This window comes from Mus musculus, chromosome Y (genome assembly GCF_000001635.26).
Source record: "Mus musculus strain C57BL/6J chromosome Y, GRCm38.p6 C57BL/6J".
NCBI classification, from domain to species: Eukaryota; Metazoa; Chordata; class Mammalia; order Rodentia; family Muridae; genus Mus; species Mus musculus.
The window spans coordinates 70183609-70200980 of record NC_000087.7 but is presented as its reverse complement, the minus strand read 5'-3'; the positions used below and the strand labels follow the sequence as shown (position 1 = coordinate 70200980).

General features: G+C 37.7%; 1 protein-coding gene across 1 annotated transcript; it reads left to right on the top strand.

Annotated features, from left to right (window-relative positions):
• Window positions 1-3447: 3447 nt before the first annotated feature.
• Window positions 3448-4131, top strand: Gm21672 (predicted gene, 21672). The gene has a single exon (XM_030251613.1). The coding sequence runs from the start codon at window positions 3448-3450 to the stop codon at window positions 4129-4131; it is 684 nt and encodes a 227-aa protein (XP_030107473.1).
• Window positions 4132-17372: the final 13241 nt, after the last annotated feature.

Sequence of the window (17372 nt, the reverse complement as noted above, 5' to 3'; positions counted from 1 at the left end):
TCACACCTGGGGATTAATCTTCAGAAAATTATTCTTGGGAAACACATGTGATTATTTCAACATCTATAGTAGTGTGGGGGCATTATTCTCCCTACGTCATGTACACTTAATATCTTTAGATACCTCCTTCCCTGTGATAGCCTTGCAGCTCACTGAGTGACATGTGCATTTGATGATAAATGATACACAAACATTGAAGCACCTTACCATATCCTGTCACCCATATCATGTACAACATAGCAAGAACCACACCTGAGTTGTAAAATACAAATATATTTTATAGTGTCTTGAAGCTAAAATCCCCAAATTAATCAAAATATTATTTGGACTCTGTTACTTTATACCAGTGTTTTTTAAGTGTAAAAGTCGCAGGCCTTTCCTGTGACCCTTTGCACAGGTTTATAGTGTCCTTTTACCATCTTCATCCTCCCCACTATCCTCCATTGGTATCAAATCTCCCCCCTCCTGCTGCGCTTACTCTTCCAAAATACCTCCTATTTTTTAATGCCTCTTATTAAATTTATATTTTCACAATTGTCATTTTGAGTTTTACTTGTCTAACCTAATATATAGTATTTTAACGTTCCATCCATTTTTTTGAAAACAAAGCCCTGCACTAATACACATAGATGAGAAATATATTTCTCTCTCTCTCTCTCTCTCTCTCTCTCTCTCTCTCTCTCTCTCTCTCTCTCTCTCTCTCTCTCTCTCTCTTTCTCTCTGTCTCTCCTTTTTAAGGCATTCATCCAGTAGTTGACATCTAAAATCACTCCATAGCATGTATGTTTCATATAGTGAGGCAATCCATATTGATGATATGGATATGTAGTGGTCCTTCTTAGATTTTTTTTTTTTGAACTTAAATCAACCTGGGAAGATAGAATCTCAGATAAAGATCCTCCATCACATTGGGCTGTGGCCACACCTTAAGGAATGATTTTTTTTTATGACTGTTGTTGAAGGATCTAGCTCTCTATGGATAGTGTCATATTCTATGAAGATGATGTACAGGGTGTGGTGAGGACCGTGGAATGTACTGAAAACGATTTTTTTTGAAGAACTGAAGATCTATGTGGCATGAACAATTAAAGTGTCCTCTAATTTGTAAGTAAATTTTATACATACCTGTGTCCAGTATTCTGTCTACACATATTTCAAAACTAAAATTACCTCATCTATTTCATCCTGTTTTACTGCATTTAATCTCTGAAATTCCTTGTAATCAGAAGTGCTGGTAAATTTTAAAAACCTTTAAAATATGACTGGGAGATATCAGGTTTGTTTTAATTTTATCACAACTTTGTAAGCATGCCCAAGATCTATGTTTTCCTCTTACTTTCCAAAGAATCCATAATTCATGATTGCCATTGGTTTCAATATATGTCATTTAACCCTGTCAAATTCCAGGTTTTTTTGCATAAAAATAGTCCTCCTCTAACTGTGGGTTTTCATAAAGTGAAAATTGGTGTGCTATCCAGTGTGCTGCCTCAAAGAGTCTGGCAATATTTATGATAAGAAGCACAGCTTAAAGATAACCAAGGGAAAGGTTGGAACATGAAAAATAACCACCATGGATGTTGTCAAGGCAGAAACCGAAGACTTTCTCAGAACGAAAATAAAAACAAAAATGAAACAAAACAAAACACAAACCAAACAAATAAATAAAAATCCAACAACCAAACAATAAAAACAATGCAAGGGTGAAATTCTTTGGCAGAATATTACTCAGATCATCAGGCCTTTCAGTTGGGATTTCATTTATTATTTCTAGGAGGCCATATGAAAAGGTAAATTCGAGATGCTGAACGTTTCTGAGTGTAACTAGGGAAGGAACCAGCCTGAGAGGGGTTCTATGATGTAAGCTGAACTAGGGTGATGTCACAGAGCACTGGCTGGAGGTTGCGCATCTATTCCACTTGGAGGCACTAGAATCCATTGAAGGTGAGTTCACTATCTTCACAGTGGTGTGTCAAAGCCAGGTCATTTTTTCCCACAGGCTTTTGGTGCCTGGTCTGTATCAGGAGACAGAATCTTGACAACTAGGATATTTTTCTATGGGTAAGTATATTTATGTAGTAATTAGGACCCTCATAGCTACAGAAAGCTAAAAATTTTCTCTCCTACAGAGAGTTACTGTACAATTTACTTTCTGCATGTTTATTAGCTAGGGAGATGAATGGTCTAGGTTAGTTTATCTCCTGAATTTTTATCCTTGCTAACAATATCTAGATCACAATTCCACTAAAATGCCAAATCTCCTCTTTGTCCAAGTGCATGTTAGAAGATATTAGTTCTAAATGGCTGATATTGCCTCAAATTGTTGAGTTGTTCTTGAGTTCACTGATGCAATGGCTTCATCAAATAATTTTGAAGCTGGGTCAGGAGAAACAATAAAGAAGGACAGTGGTGTGCTGTGTCCCTGGGAAGATATTTGTGAATGCAGGCACTTAGCTCAGTCCTTACACGTACAAGAGAGTCATGGTGACCCTTCTGGCCCTTTTATTTTTTTTTTCTCTTCTTCTTGATCATTGGGTGTAATAGTCATAGCACAACCTAAATTGACATAGAATTTCAAGGAGATGATCCTCATCAGAGACAAATTAACTCAGGGCTGAAAAAATAAATGTTGATCTGAGTATATTCTTCTGAGCTCTAGAGAATTACTTGTTAATTACACAATTTTTATGTCCTTGTTTTTTTGTTTCTTTGTTTCTTTGTTTGTTTGCCTGCTTGGTTAATTTTATTTGAGTTTCTGTATGTTTAGATTTGGCTGTCAGGAAACTCACTGTGTAGACCAGACTAGCCTTTATCTCACTAAGGTCTGCCTCACTCTGCCTCTTGAGTACTATGATTAAAGTTATGGGTCACCACCACTTCCTATTAACTTCTCCATTTGATTGTTTGTTTTGTTATTTTTTGTTTGAATTTCTCTTTTGTTTGTTTTTCGTTTGATTTTCTTCTGTTTTCTTTTACTTGTTGTTGTTGTTGTTGTTGTTGAGACAGGGTTCCTCTCTATAGCACTGGCTTCCCTGGAACTCACTTTGTAGACCAGGCTGGTCTCTAATTTAGAAATCTGCCTGTCCTTGCCTTCTGAGTTCTGGGATTAAATGCATGTACCACCATGGCTGACTTATTAACTTCTTATTTTTATAAAATTAATTTTAGGAGCTCAAATCTGTTTAGCATAGTCTTCTTCACATGCTCAGAAGTTCTCGTAGAGAAGAGTCTTGGTCCAGCATTCACTCCCAACCCATAACCATTGCCCATCAGGAATTCATATATATGACAGAGGCAACAGCATTGTGTCTGGCGTAAACGGGCAAGATCTTCAGTCCCAGGCAATGGGCAAGTATGATATTTGAAGAGAATGGAAGCCACTTAGACAGTGTGATCTAGCACAACAGGTCTACAGCCAGGTAGAAGACAATACCTCTGAAGAGTCTGAGCATGACATCACTCAAGAAGAAGAGTAGGAGGAAGCCTTCTTCCCAGGCCCTGGGGAATATTGTTGGCTGCAGAATTTCTCACGGGTGGAAGGAAGGTAATGAGCCTGTCACCCATTGGAAGGCCATCATTCTAGGTCAACTGCCAACAAACCCTTCTCTTTATTTGGTGAAGTATGACGGAATTGACAGTGTCTACGGACAGGAGCTCCACAGCGATGAGAGGATTTTAAATCTTAAGGTCTTGCCTCACAAAGTAGTTTTTCTTCAGGTGAGGGATGTCCACCTCGCCAGCGCCCTGGTTTGCAGAGAGGTACAACACAAATTTGAGGGGAAAGATGGCTCTGAGGACAACTGGAGTGGGATGGTGCTAGCCCAGGTGCCATTCTTACAGGACTATTTTTACATTTCCTACAAGAAGGATCCGGTCCTCTACGTCTATCAGCTCCTGGATGACTACAAGGAAGGTAACCACCACATCATTCCAGAGACCCCTCTGGCTGAGGCGAGATCAGGTGATGACAATGACTTCTTAATAGGTTCCTGGGTGCAGTACACCAGAGATGATGGATCCAAAAAGTTCGGAAAGGTTGTTTACAAAGTTCTAGCCAATTCTACTGTGTACTTTATCAAATTTCTTGGTGACCTACATATCTATGTCTATACTCTGGTGTCAAATATCACTTAAATTAAAAAAAATCACAAAGTACAGAAAAGTAAACTTATAGGATTGAAAAAAATGTTTATTTTCCTGTGTTGGGTACCTATGGGTCTTTGACAACCTCAGTATCTTTGTCAATAAAATTTGTTTTGTTCTAAAAATTAATACGTGTGACATGACATGCTTTTAGTGAACACATTGTTGGAAGAGATGGACTATGGTGGAAAGAACATCAAAGCAAGATGAAAGTTGCAACTCAGGCTGTGAACAGTGCATACATCTAATATTACACAGGCTAAAATGGACAGGACTTAGATTCTGTGGTCTGCATAGTGAGCAAGGAATTGGAGATATGACTTAGAGGAGCAGGGATGGCAGCAAAAGATGGATTTTTAGGAAGAAGGGGAGAAAGACAGGACATAGATAGAATCTCTGGAATGAAGTCTGAGGGAGAAACAACAAGTTGGGGGAAAGAGTGATAGATAAAAGGAATGTGGCCTTGTTACACAAAGTGCAACCCAGAAAACTGATCCAAAGAGATTCATAAATCAGACAAAATAAGGTTTCATTTGAATAATGAAACCAAATGAAACTTGTCTCTCATTTTAAGATTTATTATCTTTATTTATATGGGTGGGTAGTAGCTTGAGAGTATAGGTGACCACAGAGACATGAGTTGTCAGATCCCATGGAGCTGGCATTAAAGCTGATTGTTAACCATTGGATATGAATTCAAGAAAACAAATCCAGTTTTTTTGCGGTACAAAAGTACTCCTGACAACATGGTCATCTCTCTATTCCCATTAAGATATCTTTTTAAGAAATCCAATATTAACATGCAGAAAAGAGACCAGGTAGAAGTTAAGAAAGATTAAATTGATGGTAACCTTTAAAAACAATAAAGGACACACAAAGGAGTAAAGGACACTGAGGAACAAAAATATTCTAAGATGAAGTTCTCAAAATGTGAAGCAGGAGACCCAGGAAGAATAGAAATTTTCTGCAAGTAGTTAAAATTGGACATATCCACATTAGGTTCTTTGGTTTCTTAACAAATAGCCAGCCGATCAGGTCAAATAGTAATTTAAAAGAGAAAATGAGTATACGGTGAGATAATATATGGTGGGGCATGGATCCTGAGTGCTTTCCCTGAGCACTCTTTGCCTGGGATGAATCCTGTGATCTTTTGGATGTCTCTGTGGAGTGCCCCAGATGACCATCAAAATGTTCCCCATGGCCTGTTCCCCTGGCTCTCCTCCAAACATCTGACTGCCAACATACCTATGTACCATTTCAGCCTGTCTATTCCCTGGAAATTCCAGTCTTAAATTTATGTGTGACCTCATTCTCATAAAACAGTGAAGGTGTACTCAATGCATATGTGCTGACCTCTTTTCTATGCCAGTTCTCATGGGTTTCAAACTCTATGAGGTTGCCCAATATGTTGGTCACTACTCCTGAGTAGCCCCTGTGCTTCATGGGGGTCTTACTGGGTCCCATAATCACTCTGAGTGTTTCTTTTGTTTGTTTGGTTTTATTGTTGTTGTAGTTTTGTTTTTGTTTTTGTTTTCTTTGGTTTTTTTTTTTGTTTTTGTTTTTGTATTGTTATTTTTTTTTGTTTTGTTTTTAGTCAGGCTTGTCATGGACTCAATCATTTGTGTTTTTTCTCTAGAATAAGTTTAAATGCCAAATGACTTGAAAATACTCTCTATTGTTGATTAATTTTGGTATTTAAGAGAGTTTTTGTGCTAGCTGGATGTCTTAATTAGGGTTCCAATGCTGTGAAAAATCACTATGACTAAGGCAACTCATTAGAAACATTTCATTAGGGCTTTTCAACATTTCATTGCAGTTTCAAAGGTTCTGTCCACTATCATCAAGGAAGTAAACATGCAAGTGGCTGGGAATATGTGGTGGTGGAGAGGAAGCTTAGAGTCTTCTGCATGCAGGGATGGTGTCTTCCACACTGAGCAGAGCTTTAAAGCCTCACAGTTATATACTTCCTCCAAAGAGGCTACACCTACTCCTATAAGGCCACACCTCCTCGTAGTCCAACTACATTCAGAGTGCCATACTGGTTTCATAGAAACTTGACAAGATCTAGAGTCTTGAAAGAGGAGGAGCCTCAGTTGAGAAAATGCCTCTTTAAGATCAAGCTGTAAGGAATTTTCTTAATTGGTGGGAGAGGACCCAGTTCATTGTGGGTGGTGACACCCTTGTGGTGGTAGTCTTGTGCTCCTCATGGAAGCAAGACTTAAGGAGCATGTCAATAAGCATCACAACTCCATGGCCTATGCATGAGCTTCTGGATCCAAGAACCTGTGTTGTTTCAGTTTCTTTCCCAACTACTTTGATGATGAACAGCAATGTGGAATATAAGCTGAATAAAACTTTTGCTATGGAAATAGCTCTTTGGACATGGTATGTCCTTACAACAATAGAAATTTTAAGTAAGACAATTTCTTAGAGAAACAAAATATCTAATAGTACCACTGTCACTTATCCTATAAGGACAAATAATGTGTAGGTGTTTTATTTTAATTTAAAGGTAAGATATTCTCATGTATATAATGACATGCAATTGTTCTAGTTTGCATCTTTCTCACACTGATGAATACTAACATCAAACATAACTTGGGAATATAAGGGTTATTAGCTTACATGTTACAGACTATTACCAAGGAAGGCAAAACAGGAACTTGAAGCATTACCAGGAAAGAGTGCTTATTGCTTGACCCTATCTTAGTCATTGTTCTATTGCTGTGAAGAGACATCATGGATAAAACAACTATTATGAAACAAAGCATTAACTGGGGGCTTGAATACACTTACAGAAGTTTAGTCCAACATCAAGTTAGTGACCGCAGCACTGGAGCAATAGAGAACTATTGATCCTTAGACAGAGACAGATATTCTGCCATTACATTGGTTTCTTGAAAACTCAAAGACCACCCTTATTGACACTACCACTTCCTCCAATGAAGCCACATCTTTTCTCATTCCTTCTAATCCTTAAACACACTGCCAATCCCTGGTGACTAAATATCCATATATATGAATCTATAGGGGATATTCTTATTCAAACCACCAAAAATCATGTGGCTTGATCAAATATTTTATTTAAATACAGAGTAAAAGCCTCCCTTTTATAAATGACTACTGATGAGCTTACCCACAGTTGCCTAACCTCACACATCGACCATCAAAGAAGAAAATGTCCCATAGACTTACCCAAAAACCAAGTGAATAGAGACAATTCTTCAATTGATCTCTCTCCTAAGGTGACGCTAGATTGTCAAGTTGGAGATAAAAAAAAATCCCAGCACATTAAGGTTTATCCTGCTCCATAACCCACACAAACATTATTCATCCCAATCTCCTCCTTCTGACTAGGTATAGACCCACTTCCCTAATGGCAGAAGTGAAGGGTAAGTACCTCCAACAGCAAGAATACTCAATAATAGGTGACAAATAGTGAATATGTCTTATAGCCTCACAACACCTACATTCTAATGTGTGTTACACTTTCTGGGAGACACTCCAATCTGTCCAACTTCCTGCCAAGTCAGCTTTAACCAGAAAAAATTCTCATCAATTAATCCAATGACTTTTAATTGATTTATTTCTCCTGAGGGAATGGAGTGTTACCCCTTCATGGATGTATTGGTGTCTGATTCATAAGTAATAAAACCCACTACTATTAACAGCTAAATCACAGGTGCTATGACAAATAACAACTCACATGAGAAGCATCACATTTAGTTAAGCCTTTTCAGAAGTTTTATTGGAGTTTTATTTATGTACTATATAAATCCATTGATTTATTTATTTTTAAGTGTGTAATTTAATGATTCTAAACACATTTCACCGCTGTCATTTTTCACTCATTTTTCTGGTACTTCATATGATATTGAAATCTACTAAAATACAATAGTGAATTCAGAAAAAAGACCAGTGGTGTGGGTAGCAGCAAAGTTATTGAGTCTCAAAGACAACAGATACCGTGGCTGAATATTCCAACTACAACAACTAGGTAACATTGGTTCTACACTTAGCATGCCGTTTCTAGAAAAAAAAATTAAATAATTAAGCCATGTTTCCTCTGAACCTGACATGTTACTATCACAAATGAAAGAAGGATCCATGATCACATGAATATGAAAGGGGCATGAAGCAGCAAAATTGTTCAACTTATTGGCAGCTAGTCAGCATTAACACAAGAAGGGACAAAGACAATAAACAGCTTTGAAGACATGTCCAAATGACCACGTTCATTTACAAGTTTTTTACCCATTCCATGCACATCCATTGATTGATTAACTCATTGATTAAAGCCCTCAGGTTCCAATCACTTTTCAGAGAGCATATTGTACTACCTATGAACATTGTACTGTGGACCAAAGCCTTCATCAAAGACCCATGACTGACATTTCAAAACAATTTAACCACAGAATTCTTTATTTGAAACAAAGTGATAGGATCCATCTATCTCTTCAAGGATATCTCCGTTTTGTTCAAAAAGAACAAAAATGCAATGCAAGTTCAGGATATTGATCACCTATCCATGCATCTTAAACCCATAGGTTCTAGCCAGAATGTAAGGTCAGAAGTCTAAACTTCACCTATACTACAACTAACTCTGAAGATATCTAGCAATCTCCAGTTCCTTTCTGGTACTTACCCACACCAAGTCTTCATTAAGGAATATAGTCTAGTGTGAGATAGTGCCAGCAGTTAATTGCAAAATCCCACTCTGAGTTGAGTTGTATGTAAACTCAGACATCTGTAATATAGACACACATGCATATTCACAAATACTCACAGAAAGAGGCAAGAAGTAGAGGAGCTGAATCTTAGAAATCCTCAAGGAAGAGAATGAAAATCTTGTAAGGCACAGAGGTAAGAGAAAAACTGTGTCTTTCTGCACAAAATCAGGCCATTCTGTCTTCCATCACTGAACGGGAAGGCTCACTATCACTTATCACTATCTGATAAGGTATAGACAGTTGATGAAGGATGAATAGTCAGTTTTCATCAAAGGTATTGACTTTGAAGGTGATAGATTGTTCATTCTCTACTGGAAGCCAGATGCCCAAGAGTTTATGGGAAACACAAATGATTTGAATGGGTTGTAACAAACGGGAGAAGACGAGATATGAAGTTGGCAGGAGGAGTTAAGTGGGAATGGGCCAGGTTTTTTTCTGGGAGGAGTTACTAAAAGAATTGGAAAGTAAATTCCATCAAAATATAGTGTATAAAATTCTCAAAGAATTAAGGAAAGTAGTTCTTAATATACCATGTCTGTACTGAACACACACAGACCACTTATATGTCCATCTTCTAAATAACAAATTCTTATACAGCAGTTTCATTACATTGAGGGCAAAAGTAATCCAGAGGTTATTTAAAATAAAGAAGAATCTGGGGAGATGTCCCAGGGGTAAAGCCAAGTGTTTGGTCAAACATTCACCTACAACACCAGTGCTTAGGAATTGGAGTGGCAGAGACAGAAGGATGACTGTGGCTTCCTGAATGTCAGCCTCACTCCTAGCTCAGCAAGAAACCCTGTCACAAGGGGAAAATTAGGGAGTGAAGTAGCAGAAAACAGTATACCCTTCCCTATCCTCTGCACTTACCTGTATATTTCTGTATGCATACACACATCAATATGATTACTGTATAAAAGAGGTTACTTTGCATAAATTATAGGCAAAAGCAATGTTGTTTTAACCTAGAGACCTGAAGACTTTTATATCATTAGGGTCCTGGAGAAACTCTCCAGATATAGAGGATTGATATATCTTCTTCCTGTGCTAAGGAAACCTCAGTTAAGTGTGTGTGTCAGTGACTTTAAACACCTTTCTTCCTCTAGATTCCTATTTATACCACAGAATGGTCTGTAAATAATGAAAATATGAAAATAAGACTTTTTCAGGGTGTTGCCTTCTTTTAAAATCATATTTATAATATTTTACTAAATCGATGGGAAATCTTCTGCTCCAAGGAACAATGGATTCAATCCTGTTGACTTCTGTTTTATCCCATTATGAATAGGAATTAATTATACATCAACATTTCTCACGATTTGAACTAAATCAGGATTAAGGGATATGTTTCCATGAAAATAAGTAATGCCAATATGGTTAATCAAGTAGAAATGTGTGTGTGGGTGTGGGGTGGGGTTAGGATGCCTTTGGATTATTTGAGAATGATGGCTGATCAGAAATATGTTATGGAAATAACCCTAAACTGTGAGAAATGAAAAGTAATGATATAAACTACTACCAAGTGTCATGGCCACTTATTAGTTGATTTCATTTTCTTTTTCATTCCTTTATTCTTTTGAATAAATGTGTGCCACAGATGATCACACGTTCAAATGTGTTAGTTTTCCAGGTGATGGGCTGTTTAGAATGAATTAGAATTTGTTTTATTATTAAAGGAGACTTGTCACAGAGCCTTGAAATATCAAAAACCCATCAGTCTCTCTCTCTCTCTCTCTTTCTCTCTCTCTCTCTCTCTCTCTCTCTCTCTCTCTCTCTCTCTCTCTCTCTCTCTCTCTCCCTCTTTCATTACTCTCTGCCATCTCCATCATAAGTTGTTGGCTCTCAACTACTGCTCTACATGTTTTGCCTCTGTTTTGCCATGGTGTCTACCATGATATCCTGGACTTGCCCTCTGGAACTCTAAGACCACAATTAAATGTTTCCTCTTATAAGTTGGTTTGGTCATGATGTCTCTCACAGCAAGAGAACAGTAACCAAGACATACATACTCCTGTTTATTTTTTGAAACATTCTTTATTTCTTTCATTAAAGTTACCTTTAATGAAAGGTCCATTGAACAGTTTTAAGAATAATGTTAATGGGCCCATATAAATAGTGCCAATAGGTGTGGCACTCTCAGGAGGTGTGGAATAGTTTCATGAGGTGTGACATTGGTGGAGTAGTTGGGACACTGATGGAGATGTGTCTTTGTTGAGTTGGTGTGATCTTGTTGGAAGAAATGTAACAATTTGGTGGTAGGCTTGGATGTCTGCTGTCCTTAAGCAATCTCCAGTTTGACACAGTCTCCATCTGCTTCCTGTATATCAAGACCTAAAACTCATCTCCTTCTCCAACACTGTGTCTGTCTGAAGGCAACCATGTTTCCAGCCATGAAAATAATGGAGTAAACATCTGAAAAGAAGCTACAAAGTGTTCAAAATTTACTATGATCCTGGTGACACTTCATGTCAATAGAACCCATACTAATACTCACATAAACACTCAAAAACACATTTGATGTTGAGTGGGAACAGACTTTAATGCCCTCTGCCTACTGCCAGGAAGCTATTCATTTCCAAGCAGCTATCAGATGAAGATGTAGAACTCTCAGCTCCAAATGAACCATGCCTGCCTGGATCCTGACATATTCTTAACTTGATGATAATGGACTGAAATTCTGAACCTGTAAGCCAGCCCCAATTAAATGGTTTTCTAATAAAACATGCATTGATAAGTGTGTCTGTTTACAGCAATAAAATCCTAACACACACATGTACATATTCACCTAGATATACTGAGTCACAGACACACACACATGGAAATATTCACACACACACACACACACACACACACACACACACACACACAAACACATTCATTTACAGGGACTTTAGATTCAGCCAGTACCCATGCAATTTAATTAGGGTGTCGAATACAGGTGTTTGTGGAACATGACTATTGCTCTTTCTTTTAGGAATTATGTGGACAAAATCTGCACACTCACTTCATTCCTCCTCAACATCAGAAATCTCAATTTAAAGAAAGTGAGATAATGAGAAGTAGTTTTAGATACCTCTTCTTTTTTTCATTTGAGTAGCTTCGACTTCAAATCACCAAGGAAAAATAAACATAACAGGAAAGAAATTCATATTAAAATGCCCTTGACAAGATCATAATACATTCTCCATAATGAATATAAACTTTTATTTAGAATTCCCAAGGAAATGAGACTTTTGAAAAATCCTTAATTTCAGATAGGCTTTGGTATTTCATTTCCCTTCAAAGGAAAACCAATGTAAAAAGACAGAATCTAGATTGCATTGTGCACAAGTTGAATCAGAAACATTTGATATTGTGCATTCAGGAACTCACCACATTTTTACAAATATATATATATTTGTAAAATATATATATATATATATATATATATATATTGGGGGGGTGAAAGGAGACATCTGGAGAACAATAAGACCCTCATTAGCATTTAACATTCCTGAAGTCAAGTAATAACCTCTAACAACATCAATAACAACAACAACAAAAACAACAACAAGAATAGATGTTCATTAGAAAGAATTTTTTTTAATAACCTTCCATTAGCCTCAGAAAGAGAGGGCATGATCCATCTGCAACACTTTATAGATACTTATTACAATTACCACTAAAGTTTTTAAAATAATATGGATTTTTAAAAATGAAATTGAATTAAAATAACTTTTTTTAGCTGTTAAAAGGGGGAAAATGTGTTCTAGAACGAAATAAAGAGTGTAAGAACTAATTGATTTTTTTAATAAAGAACATCCTTATAACTCATGTGTCAGTAAGTATCAGAATTATAATGCAGTTGATTTTCTCATTGTAGAATAATTTTAATGTGTTTGAATATTTCCAGTTGCAAGAATGGATCTCAGAATTTTCACAAGACAAGAAGAAGTCACCAAGTAGTTTCTCGCTTTTGTTTCAAAAGTCTTCGTTCCTTTTCTGCAGAGTCCCAGACATTCCAGGGAAGGGTTTGAAACATCCAACAACTTCTGAGACCATAACCTCAGAGGGAAGCTACCTTTCTCAGTAAATGGAACTAGGAAAGCTGAAAAGATTCTTCCAATCGCTTTAGAACAAAAGTGGCAGCTGGTTCACAGAACAAGGTATCATTTAGCAACTCAGCCAAGAAATAAGAGGATTTGAAATGATAATAACACAGAGTAATAAAAACCACTATGCAATTGTAATTTAATCGCATATATATACTTTGGACAGAGAAAGCAATCAAATCTTGGGATCTCTCTGCTCAGCACAATGAAACTCTGGGTCATGCTGCAGATGTCCCAAGTTTATGGCTCATCACAGATACTGGAAGTCTCTGGGAAACTAGAACTACATCATGTAAGTGCTGTGAGTCCAAAGACATGACTTCATAAATTGTTCAAGTCCTCATCTTGCTTGGAAAAAAAAATCACAAAGCACCAGAAGTAATAAGAAGTTCATGGTATCAATGTCAACAGGTAAGCACTACTAACAAATATCTGTTAAGCATTGGATTGTTATCAACACAAATGAGGAGATGATTTTTAAATTTAAATGCAGTTACATTTTAATAATTCGTAGTAATGTTAAGTGTCCAGTGTGAAACTGTGGGTTTAGGGGAAGTTGATGAAGTGAGAGAGAATATGGCCAGCAGAAGGTTCTGTGCTCTGTGAAGGCTGACATGGGAGGAGTGAAGGATAATTACCATGCATCCCTGGTTGTGCATCTGGTTGTGTAAATCCACTGACACTACACGGATGAGGGTGAACTAGGGGAAGACAATGGTACCAGATTCTTAGTCTCTGGCATCCCATATAGGGCCTTAAAAAACATAGACAGTCTAATGTTTTAGAGCTTTATTTTAGACAGCAGTGAGAAAAACAAAGGGTAAAAAGATTGTTAGACTTGCCATGGCCAAAAGGAGAGATGGGGAAAGACATAGAAGGAAGGACAGAAAGCAAGTTAGAGAGTAAGAAAGGTGAACACTTAGAGAAAGAGGTAAAAGTTTACAAAGAGTAAGGATTGTAAAAGTTAGAGAGAGAGAGAGAGAGAGAGAGAGAGAGAGAGAGAGAGAGAGAGAGAGAGAGAGAGAGGGAGAGACTGATGTAGGGCTAAGTAGCCTCTCATATATTGGGCTTGTTATCTTGCTGTTGCTAGGTAACTAGAAGTTATCTAACCCGAAGATCAGAACCTTTGGTCATTTTGTATGTGACTGCTAGCCATTAGGCACTGCTGGGCGGGAGTGCTTGTGGGTTTGGTAACTTTACCAGGAGCCAGGGTTCCAGAAACACTGAGTAAATGCCTTCTTTCCCATGTAGGTGAAAATTACGACCCATTAGGCTTCATCAGGTTTAAGGACTTCAGCATGCCTGGAGACCAGGCATTTTGTACATAGCACAATGCCCCAAGCTCAATGATCAAATTTAACTCTAGCCCCTAGATTTTGTGGTTTCTCAGGCAGAACACCAGGAAAGAGGATGTGAGTTTGAAACTCTGGACACTCCCACCATAAGAAATCAAGGCATGGAGGTGGGGTGGGGTAAAATGATCTTAGAAGAAATCTGTAAAACAGTGAAAGGACAATTGAAAAGACATATGGAAAAGACCAGTAACAGGGGATGCCTCAGGAGACCATCCTTGTTTTCATAGCTTGGCAAGACAAAATTCAAATGACCAGTAGTACTGGAGGAGAGTCTGTGAATGGATCAGGGAGGGTAGGGTAAGGGTAGGAGGGAGTCAGGGAGGGTGAGATAGAGAAAAATGTAGAAGAAGAAAAAGAAAGTGAAGGAGAAGAATATGGAGAGGAAGAGAGAAGAAGGAAAGGAAGAGGAATGGGTGGAGCAGAACGACAAGGAGAAGGAGAAGGAAGAAGAACAAAAGAAGAGGAAGAGCAAAAAGAAGGAGGAGGACTTGGAGAAGTAGAAAAGGAGAAGGTTAAATAAGGAGGAGAGAAGGAGAGAAGGAGAATAAGAGAAGGAGGAAGAGAAGGAGAAGTCAAAGGCATAGAAGAAGAAGAAGAAGAAGAAGAATGAGGAGGAGAAGGAGACCAAAGACAATATCAAGAAGAACAAGAAGAACAAGAACAAGAACAAAGAAGGAAGAAGAATAAGGAAGAAGAATAAGGAAGAAGAAGAAGAAGAAGAAGAAGAAGAAGAAGAAGAAGAAGAAGAAGAAGAAGAAGAAGAAGAAGAAGAAGAAGAAGAAGAAGATGAAGAAGAAGAAGAAGAAACAGGAGTAGGAGGAGAAGGCGAAGGAAAAGGAGAAGCAGAAGGAGAAAAGAATAAGGAGGAGAAGGATAAGGCAAAGAAGGAGAAACAATAGAAGAAGAAGGTAAACAAGGAGAAGAAATGAGAAAAGATGAGAGGCATAGATAGACAGACAGAGACAGAAAGACAGAGGAACTTAGACATACAGAGTGAGACATGCACATAAACATTCACACAGAGACACACAAGTAGGCACAGAGACAGAGAAAAATATACATAGAAAGAGAGACATGCAAAGAGACATTCACAGAGTTACACACATTCACACAACTTAATTAAGAAGTATTTAGAAAAATATATCTATGAAATCACGAGGATATTAAGTACTAAATTATGTGAGCAATGAGGAGGAATGAGATCCAAAATAAATTTTGCAAGTCCTCCAACATTCTCCATGCTTCCACACAGCTTAAGCTGTGGGAGTATCAGTTATAGGGCTGTAACTTTTGTTTTCTTCATTTATAATTTACTGTGAATCTCCTTTCTCCACCATTCAATATGGTCAGTAGTTTCCATGTGGAAGGACTTTCCAAAGCATGGCATCTAGTGACAAAGAGAAAACAATTTAAAAAAAGTCTCTATGCTAGAGACAACTGTACAAACAATTCGTAGTTATTCTCTAAATGCAGGGCTCAAAGAACACAGAGGCTCCTCTAGCTGCTACACAGATCTTAAGTATGGCCCCACAGCATCACTGGGAACCTATTGACAATTCTCACTCAGGTCATAAAACTATGGAGCATTCCAATTTCTTGAGTTCCAGAAAAAAAGCCATTTGGAAGCTTATCTCCATAAAAGTAAAGATTGCACTGAAATTTATGAAATGTGAGAATAATTTTAAACGTGAAAAATCATTCCACACACACACATTAAAAAAATACATGTAGGCAAAATTGACAGCAATCTATTTGACACAACACCCACCCACACACCCACACCCACACACACACACAGAGAGAGAGAGAGAGAGAGAGAGAGAGAGAGAGAGAGAGAGAGAGAGAGAGAGAGAGAGAGAGAGAGAGAGGAAGGGAAGGAGGGAAGGAAGGAAGGAAGGAAGGAGGGGAGAGGGGTATGGGTAGGGGAAGAGGTGGAGAGACAGATGTACACTTACAATAATTATTTTTAAGTTAAGTTGTCAAAACTCCTGACACAATGAATGTACAGGAAGAGATGTATATGGCAAAAACTCACCAGGGAAAGACTGGCATGATAAGGACAGCATAGTAGGAAACAACAAGTTTATCTGTGGCATTAAGAGCCTGAATGGGCCCTTCTCACATTTGGTTGGATTTAGAAGCCAAGATTTAGGTCAGAACTAGCCAGTTCCCTCCTTCTTGTGCCAGTGACCTCCTTCTGCTAGGGCACAGTCACAAAGGTTCCACAACCTTTCTAGAGAGTTTTTCCAGTTTGAGACAACTGAGAATGTGGGAGAAATCCCTCCCACCCCACAATCTTAATTAAACTAAGCCAGGCAAGTGCAAAACATTTTGAAAACAGTTTAATTTCAATTTTGAAAAGAGAACAGAGAGCTCTACTTTGAAATGGACTAAATTAGTCTTTAGGTTCCATTGTGCACACTAAATGAAATACAATGTAAAAGATTCCGTTTTCTATGTAGCAAATGGGGCTGAAAAGAACACACTTATGGAGATAAAATGCAAAAAAAAACTGGGATATATAGTAACAATTCAAACTGACAGTGTGAAAAACAATCTATTTACTTAACTGTCCTGTTGACCACAGTGTCATTCATCATTGTGTTAGGGGATACAATCTAGTGATTAATCATCAGGGTTTGACAGTAAAATCCTTAGGCTCAATACACCAGACATTAGCTGGAAAATGATTTACAAGAATGTAATGCCCTTTGGTGTCTTCTCTGTGAATCTGTTGTATGGATGCCCTGTTGTTGGTTGTTTTAGTTGTTAGTGTTGTTTTAAAATAAAAATATTGATTGCAAAAGCAAGTGACAGGTGCCCAATAGGTCTTTGCATCCTCTCTTTCTCCTTCCCATAACTTTTTAATTTTCCCAATCCCCATATTCATTCAAAAATTCAGAAGTTCAAAAAATACAGAAACTCATTTGTCATCTTTACTTTGTCTTTGCATGCTGGTTGCAATCACCTTGTAAGCATTAAAATCAGGCTAACATACTGCGTATGTTCTACAGGGTTTCATTGATGTGAAGAGACATCATGACTCAGGAAAGAAA

Coding starts and splice junctions, on each gene's coding strand:
- Gm21672 (XM_030251613.1), top strand. CDS start 3,448: ATGACATCACTCAAGAAGAAGAGTAGGAGGAAGCCTTCTTCCCAGGCC.